The sequence below is a fragment of the Lytechinus variegatus genome, chromosome 2, assembly GCF_018143015.1.
Source record: "Lytechinus variegatus isolate NC3 chromosome 2, Lvar_3.0, whole genome shotgun sequence".
Classification (NCBI taxonomy): domain Eukaryota; kingdom Metazoa; phylum Echinodermata; class Echinoidea; order Temnopleuroida; family Toxopneustidae; genus Lytechinus; species Lytechinus variegatus.
This window is the reverse complement of record NC_054741.1, coordinates 73,207,423-73,229,668: the sequence shown is the minus strand read 5'-3', so window position 1 is coordinate 73,229,668 and position 22,246 is coordinate 73,207,423. Positions and strand designations below refer to the sequence as shown.

Below are 22,246 nucleotides of genomic sequence, written 5' to 3'. Positions count from 1 at the left end.
AGCAAATAGAACTATTTTTGCTAACATATAATCTTTGTGTCTTATTTTGCTTGTCAATTCTTGTTTTGTGAATTAATTGATTTCTTGCCAACAGGGGTCTGTTGCACAAAACTTTTTACCTGAGAAAACTCTGGTAAAAACTGAAAACTAAGGTTAGTCTTATTTCTGCCATTGACTTTAACACAGGGCAAAATCTCTGGTAAAACTAAAAACAACCTGAGTTTTCTCAGGTAAAAAGTTTTATGCAACGGGCCCCTGGAATATTTATTTTTCCACGGGGAGGGGGTACAAAATGGTCTAATTCTGCCCCCTTCATCCCCCTGATAATCTCCTAGACCTGCTACATTTATATTTGAATCCTTACTTGTATGGCATTCAAGCTATTGCATATTCATACTGACCCTATTTGGAGAATATTTTTATTACCAGTTGGTTAGAAGTTATCAAGCTGCACAAGGTTAATATCTTCAGCAAATCATATGAAATATATTCTCTGAAGAAGAATGAGCATTCTCCCATAATCTCATTTTTGCTTTGAGGCTCACACGATGGTGTTTTCCTAACAGCAATTTCTGTCATTCTTTAACCCGATGTTGTTATCATAACAACGATTCATGCTATTCTTCAAAGTGCTTACGAAGCAAAACAAATTAATCCGGAGTGATTGAATTTGATAAATTTGGCTTAAAGGCAAATTAAAAGGCGTTAATAAAGGAAAGAAGTGGCATGAAGTCATTTTTCTCTGTGACTATTTTTTTTGTGTGCACGTAATCCCATGCCACCAGATAAATAAAAACTGAAAACTTTTGAAATGTCTATTCCGGAACATTTGACAAATGAAAAGAAGTCGCATGCATTTGGTTGTGTGCCTGAAAAGACCCTAACCAATACATCCTAATGATATTAAAGGTAACTTCATTCCACAGAAATGAAACATGGCATCCACAGCTTTTCAAGTAATGTCAATAATATCATCAGCAAACCATAACATATAATAAATTAATATGGTTATAAGAATAGAAAGAAACCCCTAAAATATTTTGATAACTTTTAGTGAAAAAAAATCTTAAAATCATCAGAAAAGGGCAAAAATATGTACATCGAGAAGGAAAATGAGAAGAAAACATTGTGGTGTTTCAATGACTGATTAATGAATTAATGATTCATTATGAATACAATTCATCCAGATTTCCTCCTGAATTTCACAATAAGGATAAAGAGCATTTCAAAATCTTCCACCTTGTGGTATTGACTTTAATATCTCAACTCTCTTTAATAATATCTGGGGTAGATGATTTATATAATTCTTAAACGATACATGCGTAAACAGTAAAGTCGTTAGTCATGGAAAATGATTTCCTCTATATTTTTGCTTAAGAAAGATAGTCACGTCTTTCGCTCATTAGTCCGTACCCTACGGCGAAATCTTTGTTACTTCGTAAATGATAAATGATTTAGATACGTGCAAATACATGCCGCAGATATGGAGTATCCAAACCGTATTTAAACACAGGGCAAAAACATATGTTAACACAAATAAGCAGCATGTTCATCTGATATCTTAACACAGATCAATATGAAGAAGTAAAAGTCAATGTATTTCTTAAAATTCCATAATATTCCCCTTGTAACCAACTTGCAACCACCCAAAACTTGCCATTTATTTCTGTTAGTACAACCAAAGTGGATATCAAAATGACAGTGTGTTGCACTTATTTAATGTACACACATAGTACACAGTAAAATACACTTATTTTGTGCATAATCCAGATATTGGTAATGCTTGTTTTGACTCTATACATCAAACTTATTAGCTTGAAAGACGTGTTTGATAGCTTGCTATGATTTAAAATGTGACTTACTTTTGACGAATAGTACATAGCATGATTTTTAGTACATGGAATATAATTACCAATAATGCATAGTTGCAAGTGTGTTGGGGGATATGTAGCGCACTTGAGGACATCCATTATATCAATGCATGGTTGCGAGGATGCACAGAATTAGATCATCCACATTCAACTTGCATACACATTCCCTATTGGCTACATTCTTGGATCCGTTTCATAATATGATTTACCGGTAATGGATTCATATGCATCACACTGCCGTCACATGTAAAGGTTATGTAATAAAATATTTGTGATGAAATCAACACACTGTAGATTCCTGGTAGAATATCTGACAATCATTCTGCACAGTGTAATATCAGGTAACATATTACACAAATGAATGAAATGATAAGACAGTACTTGAAGTTATTCCCAATGCCTCTGGAATTGCAATAGCATATTATTTGCTTTCAGCCTACAAAATAGGACCCTTCGCTTGCAGAAAATTATCTGTAGACACCAATCAAATGGCTATGAAGACAGTACTGGTATGCTCCAACTAGTCATGTAAGATTTCGTCCTTAATCAAACATCTACAGAAAACATATATTGTCACTTTCAGGATCCAAGCAGTGGGGTGCTATGTCAGAATAACTTCAGACAGAGCTTCATCTTCATTAGATCCTGAACCTCACAGGTGTTGTTGCCATAGTGACGTGTAAATAGTTCCAGGGCTCTGTCTATAGCTTCCGTTGCTGGAGCAACCTCCTCGCTATTAAAAAAAAATAGACACAACCAATGACATCATTTACATAATATTTGACTTAATATGAAACTAAAATTGAAAACAATAGATTATTTATTACATGAACGAAATGCAAAACTGCATCCAAGAAGTCTACGATGGGCAGGTTGAAGATCATGTATTGATATGTGTATTCGATTGCAAGGATATAATTTGTATTGGTTAATTATACTTTATACCTTTTCATAATCTAAAACAATTCACTGTGTCTTTGTGACATGGTTTGATGTCTGAAATGCTGAAGTTTATGTTGACAGAACTATAACCTTTTTTGCTGCTATATTTAAACGAGAGCAAAGGTTTTATTTTATCATTGTAGATATATTCACTATTCTTTCTTCTTTGTATACTGACTACTGAATGTTGAATAATCTTCAACAAAGAAAAATCAAATGGGTAATTCCCACACAACAAGTATTAAAAATAAAATAATGTAGATTCTACCTCTACACTAATTAAAGTCTCTTTACTTAACTTTAATTGAACTTTTCAAAAATACAATATGCTTGTTTTATTCTTTATTTTGTCTGTTAATTCAATAATTGATATTCACTACTATTTTATATGACACTCCTTGTAAACTAGTTCATATTAAAATATCATTCAGGAGGTGCAATATACATTTTCCACTCCCTTCTAATGAATTATGTACTGAAGTATGTACCGCTTTTCATACCGGGCTCTTCATACGCAAAACTAACAATGACGCGTCATTATGTTTGCATGATTGATTATAATCCTTGCGCATAACAGAAAAAAATTGCACACAAAAGAGGTTTAAAAAACAGGGATAATTTGGAGGAAGAAAAAAAAATGATAGCAAATAACAACAGAGTGCGGCACCCACAAACAACTCCGCATTTTCGTGACAATGTTGGAGTCACCCTCAGTAACTAACAACCCAAACCACACACTTATGAACATTCCATTTCAAAACTCGACATTCACCTCATTTCTTTTGCTAAGCAGTGACCTATAATCCCTTAATCTGTTATGATTGTTAATATTTCATCTCTCCTCCTCCCCGATTAATAATTGATTAGCCAACAACACGTTATATAGACTGGTGTATTTTATATTTCCAACCAAGCTTGGAGCTGAATGGGCATACATTAAAATGGGATGCATTGAAAGTGAGGTTTATGAGCTGTTTTCTGCAAAAGATGAACTAGAAAGTATACCACTGTCCTGCAATGCCCTTCCTGCATGGCTCAAAAAGGTAAAACTGAGATAAAACACTCCACTTTGAAAGAAATAAGCAAGTCTGCGGATTATGGTTGGAAACCAACGATACACCCTACCGTTGAGTATTGTCTCTAAAAATTGGAATACAGTTTTTTTTCAGGAATTAGATAAACAACATTCTTTCCTTAGTTTAGCTTGACACAAACAGGAAGAGGTATTCATAAAGAATAAGGCAGGATATAGATTACATTTTGCATGAATCTTCTCCCGTTAAATAAATCAACAATTTAGAGCGTGATTAATGATCTGAATATTGTAATGTCTGAAGATTTTGGATAATGATGAGGTTCGAACACGCTATCATTCAACTTTGATTGTCATTGCAAATGCATTAATGCACACCCAATATTTGATAAGCTCTTTATACGTTAAATCTATAACCTATTATTATAATATTACCAGAAGAAAACCTAGATCACCTGGTAAAAAAGTAACTTCAAGATTGATCTTCCTAACAATGGCAAAAAGAGCTAGGGTTAAAAACAAGACATTTTTCTCAAAAACAAAATGAAGATCTGATCAACTTCATGAAAAAAAAATACAAATGGCAGTTTTACAACCCAATCCAGAAAGCTCCTCTTCTGGGGATAATTCTGAATGATGCAATTTCACATACCAAACACAGATGGCAAGACCACATTTCAGAATGGCATTAGTATATTATCATTGTCACATGAATATCCCCTGATCTGCGCAGCCGCGAGTAGCCCTGAAGTCATGGATTAGAGCATCATGACCCCTTGCACGTGCTTGATATACTGCGGTAGAGCTTCAATGAGAGAACATTCCGCTGATTGGATGTTATAAAAACAAACGCAAATGGTGCCGCCCAATTTTCACCCCCTTTACAACATCAATGAGTTCATTGGCTTTGAACATGAATTGCCTGCAGGGAACATTGACTAAAGACTGTGGGTGAAAGACGCCTCTACCGCTCTCATGTGAGAACATTGCTGGTTTGCAAATGAATAGCACCTCCAAGAGAACTTCAATGGCGATGAAACAGGGAGGTCGATTATACCAATGGAGCATGGAGATGCACCGCAGGTCAAACGATAATATCAGAGATAGGGTTCATGACCCCCTCCACTGGAAACCATGGATGGGAAAAGCAGTCTAATTTGTGAAAGGTTAAGTTAAGGTGAAGAACAAGACAAAACACCAATGGATCCTGTGAAAAACCTGTAAGCAATAAACGAGAAACTAATATAGTATAGCTATCTATTAATTGTATAGCTATCAGACTAATGTGTCACGTTAATCAATTCCAAGTGTGGTAATAATAATAAAATGAATTCAAACAAAATCCAACAAAAATGACCATCAAAGTACTTGTATTTACCAAGAATTCATAAAGGTCATATGAAAATGGGCAATCAATGAGTAATTGCAGAGCAATTTAGTTTTAGTCTAGTTTTCATGATTCAACAGAGTTTGACTCATCAAACTATTCCAGAAATAACTAATTCTAAGGTATGGTTACAATTTGCCATGACTGTAAAATATTTCTCCTGAAAATATTATATTGTATACTGTAATAACCCAAGTAATCAACAATTTCTTTGTGTTTAAGCGCATGTATTTTTTTTGTCTTTAAACTTGTGGCTTGCAACCATAAAATCACTAATAATAGCCAAGTTGATACTGTCTTGGATTTTTAGGGAGATGATTCCATAACACACTATCACTTTAAAACCTTTCAGAAACAGAACATAGAGGGCATGCGACCTCATAACACGATAGTGCATATTTGTGACATTTTAACGGATGTGCCCTAATTGCAGCAATACCCCCAATGTGTATAATTGCTAAAAACAGATTTTTTCCTATTGTACCTAAAGTAGATGGCTTTCAAATCAGTACATGATTATTTCTACAATGCGGGACATGCACGTATAGCGACGTTGTATGTGATTTGCCGCGACAATGCGATGCTGACCTACAAACATCGCCGCACACCAGGGAACGGATTCAGAGCGCAAAAAGGAGATTGTGACTCTAGATAACAAATGGGAATTGTTCATTTTCATTTCCATTAAATGGAAAGTGTGTCAGAGTACTTCTATAGTTGTATTAATAAATTAAGAATAATTAGGAAGGTTTTTGGTGCACAAAGTTACCTTGAACTGTACTATAAGCACGTATAGTGACGTTGTCTGTGATTTGCCGCAACAATGTAATGTTGACCTACAAACATTGCCACCATCTGGTGAGCGGATTCAGAGCGCAAAAAGGAGATTGTGACTTTAGATAACAAATGGGAATTGTTCATGTTCATTTCCATTAAATAGAAAGTGTGTCACAGTTGTATCAATATATTAAGAATAATTAGGAAGGTTTTTGGTGCACAAAGCAACCTTGAACTGTACTATATCTAATTCATGCTTTGAAAGATAATATTTTTCCCATCCTTTTTCACCTGATCAACTGTAAAATGGAAACAAAAATAGATGTATAATTACCTACGACTCCTGAGAATGGCTTGCACTGAACATAGTCACAATGAAATGTCTGTCCTATAAATACAATTTATTTCAAAAGATGAAATTTCCCTTGAATCCTCTCCAAAAAAATAAGAGAGATAAATGTAAAGAAAGGAAACCAATGTAAAAGAAAAAGAGACAAAGGCAATAAAGATAAATAGAGGGAAAGAGAAGGATTACCCATTGAAGTATATCTGTGCCAGCTTGTAGAGTTCATTAGCTACCTCTATAGAATCCCTGCCATATTTCCATTCAATCATTGGGATTGACTTGGTTAACCATGAACCAGCTTCTTTGAACTCATCTAGAAACCCAATACAAATATCCAACACAGAATAAAACATTAAAGACACAAAAATTATGAAATAAATATGAATCATAAATAAATCTCATAGTAGAGGAAAGGAAATAGTTAAAAAGACCCATTTTAAGGAGCATCTTGCTTTTTTTTATTTAAGATACAAATTTTCAATCAACCAATTAGATGCGATAATTTCAGTAGTTTATAACAATTGTCAAGGACTAAATGACACAATTCATCTTTACATATTTCCAAGATCATATGTGTCTTCAGAGGAGATAACTGGGTTTCTCAGTCAAGACGCAGAAGAGACTTACATAGACCCAAAAATATGAGAGAATGGCTCTAAACAAAATGGTGTCTCAACTATAATTACCAATACTGTAAAAACAATTTCTTAAATCTGAAATTTCAGTGAAAAATGGCATAACTGAGAACTTTCGCTTTCAAAAAATGTTTTAGATGTCATACAACTGTAATGAATCATAGAGAGAAAAAAAATTAAGCGAGAAATATTGAATGGCAATATCACATTGATAAACTAATTTTAACTATGATTAATTTTTTGCGAAATTATTATTTTTGGTTTTATTGAAAATACATTATTTAATTCCGAGATGACATACATACCCAGCATAGCGTGACATTTGGCCATGAAGTCATATGCCTCGGCTAGTTTCATGTCAGGTGTCACGACGATTTGCTCTAACTCTTCGATGCAGCATTTTGTTCTTGAAACAACATCTGTAAATAGAAGATTTATTTTTCTATATTTTTCTACAAACAGGTGGTCAAAGCTTCTGACCAGGGGCCCATTGCAGAAAAAGTTGTGACTCAAAATATCTTGGGCAACTTGATTTTCAGCCAGTGAAGCACCCGTATTCGTGACTTGCGCTTGATATTTTGACTTGCATTTTAACGCAATTCTTTCTACAACAGGCCCCAGGTTTCTAATCAGATTACTAGATTTTTTTTCATGTGGAAAATTTTCTAGAGTGAAAAATGTCAGAAGAGGGGATTAAAATAGGTCATGTATCACATGACTTAGTGACTGATCATATGATTGGATGTCATGATTATTTGCAGAAGATAGTCAATGCATTCAATTTTAAAGATTTGGGAATCAAAAATGATACCAAGATTATGGCATGAATCAGAGAGAGGAACAGGATTACCGGCAATGAAGATGGAGTCTATGTTAAGTTTACTTAATTGAGATTCGGAGCCAAAAAGCAGGAACTCACATTTACTGTGGTTCACTTGCAGTGAATTTGATTTCATCCAGGTGTCAAAAGCAGAAATGCAATTTTCCAAAATGTGCAAAGCTTGGAAAGCTTGAATTTGGTCCGGTGGAAAAGAGACAAAAACTGTATATCATCGGCATAAATATGGTAATGAACAGGGTGATTTTTTAAAATATGGCAAAGACAGAGTAGGTAAACAATAAAGAATTCTTTTTAATAAAGATTAAGATCATAATCATTTGGTTCTCACCTCTCATTAGTGCTTTGTCGCCCTCTACTGCTGAGAATTCATGTACTAACTCAGATATCTTAGTCATAGCTTGTGTTGCCATCTGTATTGGAAATTAGAAATCATATAAAATCAAGGGCAATATACTGTTGATGCTAAATTGTTTTCTCGCAAATAACATTCCCATTTTGAAGACTATTATTGACCACAAAAGGAAATTCAATTATAGTAACTAGATACTGGAAGAGCCGTGGTGTATTGGTTCTGACTCTCCTCTTGTAAACAGAGGGTCGTGTGTTCGAATCCCACCGCGGTCTAGCATCCTTTAGCAGGCCTTAATCCACACTTTGCCACTCTCGACCCAGGTGCTAAATGGGTACCCAGTAGGATGCGAAAGATATTGTATGTTTGATTTTGCCAGCGTTATAATGTGGCTGCGATGAATGCAAGGAATGCTCCCCAGGGAGTGGAAATTGTGCACTTTTCGTGCTTGATTGAAATGAATCCAATGACCGGGGTAATAATATGTTGTAACGCACTTTGGGCCTTTCTGGGAAAAGCGCTTTATAAAAATTGGCTATTATAATCATTATAATTAGATGTTGTTGAACTACTTTTTAATATCATTACTGTTATCATCATCATCATTATGTCAATATCATTGAGTCATCATGCCACCACCATGATCAATAAAATCATTATATTCAATATTCAAAATTTTTGTTTTCATGGTTGTCATTAACACCTTCGCCAAACTACCGGTACTGTACTGCTGTTTATATCATCTAATAAAACCTGCCTTCTAACACACTCGGTTAGTGGGTTTGGTTTTATTGTGCATGATCTCTAATGAAGAAATAGTTCAGAGTACATATGTACATATCTGGGTATGGTATTACCAAACATAGTAGTTAATATAGAGTTGATTGTACAATTAATTGCACCTAATGATCAATGCAATAAAAAAAAATTAGTGATACAATTAATAACAAAGCTGTGTGATATAAAGCCCTTATGTGTCCGTTTTCTTGCTTACCGTCAATAATGTCACCAAATCAAATCTCACATTACACGGTCCACACATACTTGTCTCGAAGTTGAGTTGATGACCGCATTGAGGACATTTGATGCGGACACCCCTCTCTTTCTCGCTAGATTTGGGATGAGACTTGCAAGCTCTGCAGCAGCATGTGAAGCAGTACTGCTTTAAGAGCGCCTCCTGCCTGTCCGATGATGTCATGTGACCGACCTGAGGTCCTGAGGGTTAAAGTGGAAGACAGTGAAACAATTTGTCTATGAAGAAAGATTCTGTGCCTTGCTAGAGTACTTTTCATTGATCTCTTTCTTGTAGAGATTTCATAATGCAATATCAATAGTTTGAGTGAAAAAAATTGTAACATATGTGTACCAAGTTTGGAAATTAAACCAATGATTTCAAATTCTTCTGGGGATTTGAGCATAATAAATTAATCAGTGAAGTATACATTTTTTTTCTGTAGTAGAATTCATGTAGTTTTCAAGGTAGAATATAAAGCACATAATGGCCCTTTTCTGTAATGAGACATACTATCAATTCCTACACAATGTGAATGTATGAGGCATTATATGGTATCTTTCTTCAGCCTAACTATAGAAAGATAGCCCACTCCAATCATCTAAGAAGTGATAGTTTGCTATATGTGGCCATATTCTGAACTCTGGCTTCTGCTTAACAATGAGCTAAATCAGCAGTTTCACCATTGATAGCCACACGTGGCACAAATCTCCTAATTTATTAGCTCTTTTGACATATAACTCATTATAAACTATTGCAATCATTCCTAGAATATTTTTTTTTCTTATCAAAGACCCAAATAGGAAATAAATAACCTCCAGTGAAAATAAAATATAAAAAAAATATTTTCAGCTTTCCATAATTTTAACACAAATTTAGACCATGACTTAATTTGAACTAAAATGAAGAATTTGAGAAATTGTCTTCACATACATAAGTTTGTTTGCTTATTATTCAAAGTGAATGAGAAATTTTGTTTAAAGACTGTCTCTGAATTAGCATACTACTTGATTGATCTAACAGATACTAAGTGTTCTTGTAATAGAATAAGAGGAAGGACTGTCTATTGAAGTTGAATGTTTTTTTTTTCATATATATCCGTTCGAATTTGGTGAAATTTGGCTGAGAAGACATGCTTTGCACTCTTTTAAAAAAAAATGTTTTAAGAAAAGGGCGACTTATTCAGAATTGACAGTAATTAAAAAGTCAGTAAAATCAAGAAATCTACAAGCCTGTCAAGGACTAACCATAACAATGTTGTATTTCATCACCACATCTGATCATCTCTGTAGCTCTAACACTTATGATATCTTTTCTGAAACTGATAGTAAATAATAAAGGAAAAGGTGAATGTTTTTCAAAAATATGTTTATAAGTTCAAAAGTATACAATACCTGTTTAACCCTAATGCTCCCGGGGGGGGGCATTATGGCCCCCCCCCTCGACAATTTTCGCGATATATCTGCCGCATAAAATTTTTTGACCTCGCTGCTCACTGACTTTTTACTTTCAAGTCACGCGCAAATTTTGAGACCAAATTTGTGATGCCCGGGTACGCGGTTACGACATTACGCAACATTATGTAAGTGCATGTCAGACCCCAATTGCTCAAAAACGTGATTTCATGTACAAATCCAATGCAAATTGTGTATTTAGCCAAAATTCATAAATGTATCATTATTTCTACTTTTACTGATCAAACTTAATAAATTTTGCCATATTTATGATCAAAATTAAGTCTGGCACGATTTCCATTGAAAAAAGAATAAAAAACAAAAAGTAAAAGAACTAAGAAATAAATAAGAAATTTAAAAAACAATAAAATACATAAGAAATCGCTCTTGGTACCAGAATTTTTTTAATTGACAAATGTTAGGAATGCTATAAAGAATATTTTCACCAATAAATAGCTTTCTAGGAGCTTTATTTAGTGAATCAGAGCAAAAAGTATGATTTCATGAATAAATTAGCATAATTAATTCATACAAAATACAAATATATGAATTTAGTGAAATTTACCAATGCAACTGCATGGATTACACCATTCTCTACCATCATGCAAATTTTCGTTGTGATCGCGCAATCCGCGGCTGAGATCTTAAGGGGGGCTATAATGCCCCCCCCCCCGGTAATGACAAGAATCAAAATACCCCGGGAGATTTAGGGTTAAAGCATGGTATCTATCTAAAGCTAAAATTAATCAGGATATGTCATTACAACTCTACCACTTAATGCTTCTTTTCAGCGGGGACATAGGTTGCTGAAAAATTATCTTTAGGTATCCAGGTCTTGGTCAAATTCATAAAAACGACATTGGAAACAGAACAGCCTGATATAGATCACCTCAATATACTACACTTCACACAATTCTGGGCTTGGTCATATTAGCAATTGATCAAGAATCAATAGATAGTTTAAAGGACAAGTCCACCCACCAAAAGTTAATTGGAATAAAAAGAGAAAAATCCAAAAAGCACAATGCTGAAAATTTCATCAAAGTTGGATGTAAAATAAGAAAGTTTTGACATTTTTGAATTTCGCGTAATTTCACAAAATAGTTAAATGCACATCCTAGTCGGTATGCAAATGAGGGAACTGATGACATCACTCACTATTTCTTTTGTATTTTATTATATGAAATATTCAAATTTTCTCCCATTGTCCTGTGAAACAAAGTTTTATTTTGCCCTAAACATGTGGAGTTACTATCGTTTAACATTTTATGGTTCAGTCAGGTTGGTCCTTAGTGTCAAATTTTTAAAAATTGAAATATTGTATAATTCAAATAATAAAAAAAAAACAAAAGAAACAGTGAGTGAGGGACATCATCGATTCTCTCATTTGCATGTGACTGAATTGTGCATATAACTTTTTTGTGAAAAAAAAACAAAACTTTAAAATGTCATAACTTTATTTTTCATCCAATTTTGATGAGATTTTCAGCATTATGCTTCTCTTATTTTTCTCTATTGATTAAAATAAAAAAATTTCTGAGATGGACTTGACCTTTAAAAGAGACCAACTCATATGGAGTAAATAATTGAGATCAATCTCAAAATTCCAACTGATTTTAATAAATTACCACTCTTTGACTTGACACTGGTTACAAAAACAAGCTTTAAAAATGACGATCATTCACCTGGCAATGACGTTTGGTTGACAAGCATGGTTCATCAAGCTCACTGTCGGGTAGACCGCCGTCGCTATCCGTACCTGCGATATCTCCTCTATAATCCCAGTTGACTTTGCTGCTGTGTTTCCTTTCTCAGGTGACCGCACATGGGTGATAGCATGGGAGTTTGATTTCAGTTGTCTGGTGTGAAGTAGAAGGAGCGATGCCAACTCCGTGATGATCTCATCTTTAGAGATGGTTTCGCAGATTTCTGGTAGGACTAGCTTTGAGTAGAAGCACTTGGCAAGCAAAATGGAAGTCTGTTGCATGGAGGAGTAAGAGGAAAATGAAGGATTAAGTTCAATGTCTACACAGCAGGTGTTAGTTTTTACACAAAGCCACAACACTGAACTATAAATGATGCTGGTTTTAGGACTGACCTTGTTAGGTGTTGAGGTATCACTTCAATACACCCATAATCATTGTTATGCATCATATACATTTCTGGAAAATTACAAAATCTATGTTTTCAGCCATCTCTCATAATGTGTCTTCAAGATTTCCTCCATGAGAGGACACTGAAGGCCAGCGTCTAAAGCATTTTCTTCAATGAACTTACCACATTCATTGGTACCCCCACAAGGGTGTGTCCTCTCTAAAACCCTTTTTACCCTGTACACCAATGACTGTATGTCAACTTACCCATCTACTCACATACTTAAATATGCAGATGACACAGTCATATTTGGATTAATTGAAAATGAAAAAAAAATGTATTACAGGGAAACTACCTCTATCTTTGAATATTGGTGTACCATATTTTTCGGATATAAACTGCATCCGTGTATTAACTGCACCCCAAAATCGGGAGTCTAAAAAAAAAAATTGGCAAACCGAGTTTAGTAATCATTTGGATGAGCAAATTTAACTAGCAAGATGTTAACAGACCAAAAGATATATTACTAATTTTTGTATTTTAAAAAATGGTTACTTCATTCTTTAACTTTATTTTTCAAAGAATATAAATTATTTCTTTGTAGAATAAAGAAAAAAAGGCAATGAAATGGCAGTATTGTATATCAAACTTATGGTCTGAAAACGGAAAAAGAAAACAAATATGTTGAGAGAAAGTGAGGGGAAAAAATGAAGAATAGAGGACATTTTTTATTGCCTGTTATCTAACTGATTACGATCGATTACGATTACATGCCTATTGTAAAGCATTTTCAATGCACTTTTTAGGTGTAAAAAATAAGTTTTCATTACAAAAACCAGCATTTTTTAAGGAAAAGGTGACCATAAAAATGGCATTTTTTATATCAAAATTATGGTATAAAAGGGGAAGTTTTTTTTTTTTAAATATTGAGGGAAAACGAGAGAAATAGAGAATAAAGGACAATATTTATTGCCTTTTTAATAACCAATTACGATTACATGCCTATCGAAGAGCATTTCCCATGCAATTTTAGTTGAAAAAAAAATTTCATCACAAAACAATCAGGTTTTTTTTTTTTACATTTTTAAATTAATAGTAGTTAAACAAGTAATATAAACCTATCTTTACAAAGAAGATTTTCCAAAGAAAACTAGGCAAAATATACTCCCCGTTTTTAGTAACCAACAAATAATTATACATTAAATATCCTGTATAATTGTTGGTACATAAGCAATTGATGACACCGACAAAACAAAGTCAATTTTCCAAACAAAATTTGTTGTTTCTTTGTATAAACCCCAAACATTATTTCATGAGTATAAAGAGGGAAAAAAGGCGCGGTTTATACACCGGAAAATACAGTAATGCAAACTGTGTACTTGTTAGCTCCAAGAAGACAAAAGAAATCATGTGTAAAAAATACTCAACTTTCCAACCTGAATTGTACGGTACCATTCTAAATAATAGCAGAGACATATTGAACATAACAGTTGCAAGTCTGATTCAGAGAAGATTACATAAAAATGCATTATAATTTAGGAATATGTCTGGTGATAGAAACTAGTCCCACATATCACATCCTCACCACAGCATACTGTATAAGCTCTTCATGTGAATGATTAAACCAATGTGCTTCAAGACCATGGATGGATTCATAAGTAACTTTGCCATGTTCAACAAAATCTGATGAGGGAGTCTGCGATGAGGTCGATGACGACAATGTTGATGATTTTGAAGATGACTTTGAGCAAGATGGTGTCTTGGAATTGTTGATGTGTTGGGAGAGTGCTTTTGTCCCAGCAGTGATGAGGATACGCAGACTAAGTTGGCTGAACAAGCTCACCTGTAACAAATATGGAAGATCATTGGTGGTGCACTTAAGGTACTGTTTTATGGTGTTTTCCCATAGTGAAAGGGAATCCTTTGGTTGGAAATAAGATATCTCCAAATCAATGGAGTAATAAATTTCATGATATCACAAAGGTTTAATAGGTTTAATGAGAAATAAAAAAAAATAAAAAAATTTAATACAGAGAAAAAATGTCTTAACATACAAATGCTAATCCAGGAATGAGTGACCCAAACATTGTCAATGCAAAGTAATAGAGACCTGTTTCAGAAAACTGTTTTAAACCCAAAAGTTTTCATACTTATAACAATCTTCCAAAATCATTCTGAGTGTCTTATTTTTTTCAGACTTGGCATCTTTGATTATGCAACTAGATATTTAAACTCTTGGAATAGATTTGATTCCTTTGAAACTTTTATGAACTTTTCCCTGATCTTTACCTGCTGGAGAAGTTCCTTGGTCCCACACTCAACAGAGTGATACTGACTCAAACAAGCTGCTCTGCATTCAGAACTACAGTACCTAGCATAAGTGCAGCTGGGACACCTAAAATAAGGTAAAATAGGAAACATTAAGAGAGTACAGAAAAGTCCCTGACAAAAGACCCTAACTAGGCTGGGCTATTTTGGTAGCTCATAGAGCCAAAGGGAGATTTATAATTTTATTAATACCCATTACTAAAGCCCTCAGATAGGAGTTCAAGACATCAGTGGTCTGGGTGTTTACTTTAAAAGCATACATTTTTAGCTCAAAGGGAGAGATAGCAATATGTACTAAACATTCTATTTCATTGAATAAATTGTGACAAAATACCAATAAGTGTACATGATTTATATTTGTAAGAAGTAGAGTTTCTTGTAGTATTTCACAGATTCTGTGGTAGAATACAATATTTTTATGTGGAAGAAGAATCATTCATGCCATTCTGATGATTAAGGTAAATGTTTCAATAAATTTGGTGAAATTTTACTAGGAAAAAAAGGAGAAAATATTGCTTCCAGACCAGATCAAAACTACAGGCAATTATTGTGTTGGGGGCAATGCAAAAAGCTCTTAAATTTTCCTGAAAAGTCCTTGTTGTATCTTATATCAATCTCCCTCAACTATCTTGACTAACTTCACATAAAGCAACTTGCTTACGGGATTGGTGAGCATGGCATAAAACAGTGATGACAGTAGGAATTTTCTTCTTCTTTTAAGATGATGGCAGCATATGGCTTATCCTTGATGAGTAGTTCCCCGGCTTCTATGTCTCTGGTTGCCTGAAATAAAAAATAAAATACACATGAAACAAAGTGAGATTCATTTTATCAGAATTCTCATTTTCTTTTTTTTTCTCATTCAAACTGGTAAAAAATATATAATACACTGTAATGAATGACACTAGCTAAAAATTAGCGGAATGGAGGTGTTATTTGAGTAATCGAGGAAATACTGATTTACTAGTGGCTTGACACAGTACATGTAATCCTCAAGATCTCAATATCATTCAATACAAATGACCCATCTAATGTGAATCTTTTATTTAATGAATTTACTGTTTTTGTGCAAGTAGCGTGATTTTAAAAGAGAGACAAGCACAATTTGTGCTGGGATACCAATCCTCTTGGAGAAAAATTCATGATTTGGTGCACTCATATATTCATTGCATTTCACCACAACATAGCACATCTTGTATGGAGAAATTATAACCAACATGTACATTTTTTATGTTCTTACCTCTAGGTATCGACCCTTTTCTTTCTGATGTTTAGCAATGATTGCTGTTGATGCATTTGCCAATCTGGAGGATATTTGTGAGATCTCTTCATGTGATTCATCACTAAGATTAAAGGGCAATGAAAGGAGCTGATCTTCCACTCTGAAATCATAGCAACACAAGAGAGATGTGTAAATAAATTTGTTGAGGAATTCTAGTGCAATGAAGACGAGGTAGGACCAAATCTATAATACATTTCAAAATATGTAATCTACTAATGATAAACTATGAAAAATATGTCTATGGCTACATAACACCAAAATTAATGTTCATTAGGGTTTTTGAAATAACTATACTCTTTGAATGATAGTGTATTCAGCAATACCAGGAGATGAAAATGATCTTGATTGGCCATTGATATTTGTGATTGATCACAAACCTTTGTGATATATGTTCCTGAAGTGCATTTTATGCAGAATTGCATTGCAATGGACTGGTGGTAGCTGAAAAGAAACAGTAGATTAACCTACTCAATGCTAGATTCTCTAATACCCATTTCTCCAATCAAACACTTTAAACATTTTAAAAGGAAACTCCAAGATCCCTTGATACCAAGAATAAAAATTGAATGTAGGATGATTTTTATGCTTATTTAACTTGAGTATCATTAACCAATAAGCATATGAATAAACTGTACAATAAATGTTTGAATGTTCTGTTACAGGCCCATTTTGAAGGAAACATGAAAACAATTATTGTGAGTTCTTAATACCTTATTTTAGAAAAATGTACACTGCTAACATATGAAACAAATAAAAAGTTAAAATGTTTGGGCCATACATTTGTGGGTAGTACTACAGGCGCGGTGGATCCAGTCGGATTAGAAAAAGTTTTGATGCAGACTTTTGTGCAAAGACAATATAGCCCCTAAATTGGTATTGTATCTAATCCAGCTTGATCCGCACCTGGTACCATACATAGTTAAAAGTGACTCACAGCAAACAGAGTAAATTTCTGGTCATTTCAGAGATTCAAATATGTTACAGGAATTATTAGGTACATTACTATTTTTTGTTTTTTCCTGTTTTTTATAACTCCTGAAGAAACTCGGCAGGTCAGGATTTTTGCTGGTAAACGCCAAGCTGGTATATAATATAACCAATTACCTAGGAAACATTTTACATCTAGGTTAATCAGTCATAGTGGCTGACCTTATAGACAACAGATATTACTCTCAGGCCTTTTTATCAAAGTGGAGACAATGGTAGAGTAGGGATTCCAACTCACAACCTTGCGATATGAGTCCAATACTCTAACCACTGGACCACACAACCCTACTACAATCAATATTTCCAAGTCACTTTGCATCAGCATATTCCACAAGAGTATCTAATATATACAGAGAATCATGTTCATCCTTCAAGAACAAGGGTCTTAAGGATGTATCATGTCACTACTATAATCCTGTTAGTCACACTTACGAAGGGTTGGTGCTCTCCTGTAGTAAAGTCTTTACCTCTGTGCAGGAAGAACAGAAACACACAAGAAAAAAAATGAAATAGTATTGTTATTCATAAACTGTTACCCAGTAAATTTTATTTATGGTTCAGTGGAACATTATCACAATCTCAATCTCAATGAACAATCCCTTTTATACACAACATGAAAAGCTATTCTGGAGAGAAAAAAATTGAGGACTCCCCCCCCTTCGACAAATATTTGTCCAAGTAATAGGACTATATCTCACTTACTTAAGGGATAAATAAAACTAAGACTTGTTTACATATTCTGTATACAAACATGAAAAAGTTAATCAAAATTGTCACATTTATCTTAGTTATTTTTGTAGGATTCATTTTCATTTTGATGAAAATTATTTTCATGCCATTATTTCACGCTATTAACATCAACACTAAAAACCAAAGACTTAATACAAAGCTTTCAAGCAATACCTTGTTTCCTTTTGCTTTCTCCAACAACACATTCAAGGCATTGCAGAGCCTTCAAGAATTCTGTTAGGTAAACAGAAACAATGTTTAATGATTAATCCGAATGAAACATAATACACACAAAACACATCAACCAGATTTGATATAATACAAATTTACAAGGAAAAGTTCTATTAATTCTGCCTAAGTTGATTTTTAATAAATTAAATAATTGCCTTAGTCAAGATTATTTTTCAGACCAGAACAAGCAAAGCATTTAAGTCAAACAGATAAACAGCTTTGACTTTGGCAGATTCATGTGCATCAAACCAAAAGAAGTATTTGGATTATTCACCAGATCAAACATTAAAAAAAACTTTTATTTCAGATCATACTGTGAATTATCATTTAAATTGATATAATAAATATTTGTAGCATGTGAATGTAGATGGAGAGATGGGCTCCTAGCTTCAAACAATACCACCATTGGTCTGTCACAAACTTAAAATTACATATAAGCATGAATTTCATTAAATGAGCAAGAAAGAGAGAAAAATATTTCATGTTACAATGCCAATTGTTTTAATTACATTACTAAATCTATTTGGTGTACTCTAAATTTGAATAATTTGTAAATGAAAAATTCATTTTCTGACTTGCATTAGAAAAGTTAACATTATTCCTACCTTCTTCTGCTTCTTCAAAGCATCTCAATTTTAAGAAGCACTGTCCCTTTCTTTGGAGCACCTTGTAGTGTTTATCAGTTGGGTATCCCTGCGCTATTGCTTCATCTATATCCTGGATACAAGCCTGCAAAGAGTGACAACAGTAGGAGGAAATTATTTGTTTAGAGGGTCATGGGTCTAATCTTAAGCTATGAATGATGCTGATTTTCTTGAAGAAATTGATTGTGCTGTTCTAAACCAGATGAGGTCAAAGGTTATCTGACAATGAATAAAATTGGTAGTGGTGTTGATATTTTTCCTGACTGCTAAAAAAAAAAAAAAAATTGTTGTTAGTAAGCAATCAGAGGATCAATTGCTGGGTTGCCAGATTGCAAAACATTGCTTTATCAGCTAAGCTCTTGCGCCACTACATCAAAGTGGTGTTTGGCATGAGTGACTGTTTGAATTTATATGGGATACTGACTATGGGACAATTGGTGATACACTTGCTTTACAACCAAACTTTATGTGTTTAGTGTATGTAATGTGTATAAATTGTCATATTCCAGACCATACCTTGTAACGGCCGAGGTGAAAGAGGGCAGCAGACCGGTTTGCATGAGCCAATGCTAATGTATCTGATCCATCATGAGGAGCAATCTGAACACTCTGTAATAACAGTAAAAGTAAGAGGGCAATTAAACCTCTTGTAACAAAGTATGAATAAAAGAGAGAATAAATTCTTATAAGGTTGCACAAATAAATTGCATAAATTAAGTTTGCTTGCAGAAGTGCTGAGTTGTAACAGTCTAGATCCAGAAGCTTGACAATGACAATTAAAAAATATAAGTACAGAGTACAGTACTTTTGTTTGTACACTAAAAGAACAAAAAGACAGGCTACTTGATACAGAAAGACCAGAAAGACATGAAATATTTAATTGTTATATCAAATGTTATCACAAGTCATCAATAACTATCATATAATATTATCAGTGAGATATACTGAAAGTACTGCAAACTACTGTATGATGTCTTTGACTTCAATTTATTAATTCTCATGATAGATAGACAGGAGTGGCCTTACCTTTGTATAACATTCTAAAGCCCTTTTATAATCCTTCTTCTGGAAGAGCCTGTTACCCTTTTGTCTATTGTCCTCAGCAGCTGACGTCGATTTCAACCTCGACCTTGGAAGCTTGAAACATCTTTTGATACTTTCAATATAGTGTTCAATGCTGGAATCCCTGAAAAGAATGAGTAATAAAATATTACATTTTCTGTTAAACCATGGCTATGTATTGACTGCACCCCAAACTTTTATATAAATTTTGGATGATAGAGAGGAAATCTTCATACAATGTCAATTTCATTCAGCAAGAGATTCAAATGCATTGCACTCAACATAGGTGAAATTAATGGGTACCTCCGCAGTAACTAAGATTCGTAGCTGTCATAAAAAATAATAATTTCCAGTCAATATTGAAATTTATTATTCAATAAATAATAATTTTAATCTAGGAATTGTTCTTCAAAACGGCACTTCGTAACATAGCTCATCGAAGCTATGTCATATCGAAGCAATTCAAGGGTCAAACCTATGGTATTTGCAGTGTTTACTATTGGATACACGACATCTGTCTTGTAGGAAACCTCTCATTTTTCTATGGGGGGGGGGGGGAACAATCATACCTTTATACGTATTAGGTGTATAAAGGTACGGTATGTAATTCAATAAATTTTAGTTTAAAATAGGATTTCTAGTTCTAATGTTAACCGTGAAGGGAAATACCTTCTTATTTTGATAGTTTGCTAGGCACAGTCCCATATGCATGTCTAGGCTCCGTGATGACAATATCAAAATCATAAAAAATATCATCACAGAGTCCTGTACTAGATCTATCCTTTTACAATGTAGACTATTTTCTTCTCCTTTTACTTATCATGAATTATTCGTCTTTATATTAATTTTGTCTTTCTCTCTTTTGATTTTCATAATTCTCCTTAGTTTCCTCCTTTTGTCTCAACTTAAAGGAGAATGAAACCTTTAGTACAAGATACCTTGTGTAAAAATAGAAAAATTAAAGAAACAGATCAACGAAAGTTTGAGAAAAATCAGACAAAAAATGAGGTTATGAGCATTCAAATATTGCGATCACTAATGCTATATGGAGATCCTCAATGCGACAAAGATGTGTGATGTCACCTGTGAACAACTCTACCCATTACTTTAGTATATATTTCACTTACATTGCCTCTTTTATCACATCTATCCGTAGATCATATATTCTTTCTATAGGAGGGCATGTAATACAGATTTTTAAAGAATATATTATGGATAGAGAGTTTGTATCACCATAACAAGAAAAAGCAAAAAGTGACATTTTTGGGGTATTTTATAGTTCATCAACTTTCTTATCATTTGTCCGATTTTTCTCAACTTTGGTTGATCTGTTTCTTTGATTTTTCTTTTTTCACACAAGCTATCTGGTTTCATTCTCCTTTATGCGCAGGGACCAGGTTCACAATAAATCTTGAAGGTTCTTGTAGTTTTACACCGCTGTCGTTGATAATTATATAGCATTTAAGCTCGCTAACCCTAAGCCAAAGCAAATAAACTTAGAAAGCCTCTCAACTCGATATCGCTTATATTATTGCATCACATCACAAATTTACACGCGTGGGACTACACAATAATAGAGTGCGTTACGTCGTTATTTAACTAATGTTTAAATGATACTTGCACCCCTTGCACATCTCACCTCCAGTTGACTACTTTCATTCCTACGTCAATAACATCCTTGTCGAGTTCAAATGTATTCTGAATGCAATACTTTTCTTTCGAAGACTGACTTTTCCAAAGTTCACTTGCGATGTTAAGAAATTCTGGAAAGTTGAAAGCAGCCCCCATCGTCAGTTGCCAACCTCGCTTCCAGAATCATGATACTGCTTATTGGACGTTTTAAAAGAAGTTTTTAAAAAGCCTCCTTGGGCTTAGTCGAGGATCTGCAAATTGCATGGCATATGGTGAATTAGGAAGAGTCAGTTTGCATTATACTATTGAAAAGCGTATGATAAATTTTTGGGCTAGGATTCGTCAAAGTGTAAATGGAAAATCTAATTTGTCAAGTATGATTTATAGGCTTTTGCGTCAACTTCATGATAGGGAATCACCATGGATAGTAAAAGTAAAAGACATTTTGGATAGATGTGGGGTGTCTAACCTGTGGAGTGTTGAGAATATGGTCTTGGACGTTAAATGGGTTAAGTCAACTGTGAGTCTCAGATTGGATGATATTGCCAAACAGGAATGGAATACTGAAATTAATAGAAATGGTTTATGCATGAATTATAGGATATTCAAA

The 22,246-nt window shown here is 33.9% G+C and overlaps 1 protein-coding gene across 1 annotated transcript; it reads right to left on the bottom strand.

Annotated features, from left to right (window-relative positions):
* Positions 1-540: 540 nt before the first annotated feature.
* LOC121408961 (SET and MYND domain-containing protein 4-like) lies at positions 541-21,815 on the bottom strand. The gene is made up of 17 exons (XM_041600703.1): positions 21,644-21,815; positions 19,969-20,128; positions 19,459-19,551; positions 18,904-19,027; positions 18,242-18,301; positions 17,771-17,807; positions 16,310-16,451; positions 15,731-15,852; positions 15,031-15,136; positions 14,327-14,584; positions 12,333-12,625; positions 10,441-10,514; positions 9,176-9,396; positions 8,161-8,242; positions 7,297-7,410; positions 6,546-6,669; positions 541-2,604 (listed from the first exon to the last, which is right to left on the bottom strand). The coding sequence occupies exons 1-17, from the start codon at positions 21,790-21,792 to the stop codon at positions 2,478-2,480; spliced, it is 2,286 nt and encodes a 761-aa protein (XP_041456637.1). The 5' UTR covers positions 21,793-21,815; the 3' UTR covers positions 541-2,477.
* Between the last annotated feature and the right edge of the window lie 431 nt (positions 21,816-22,246).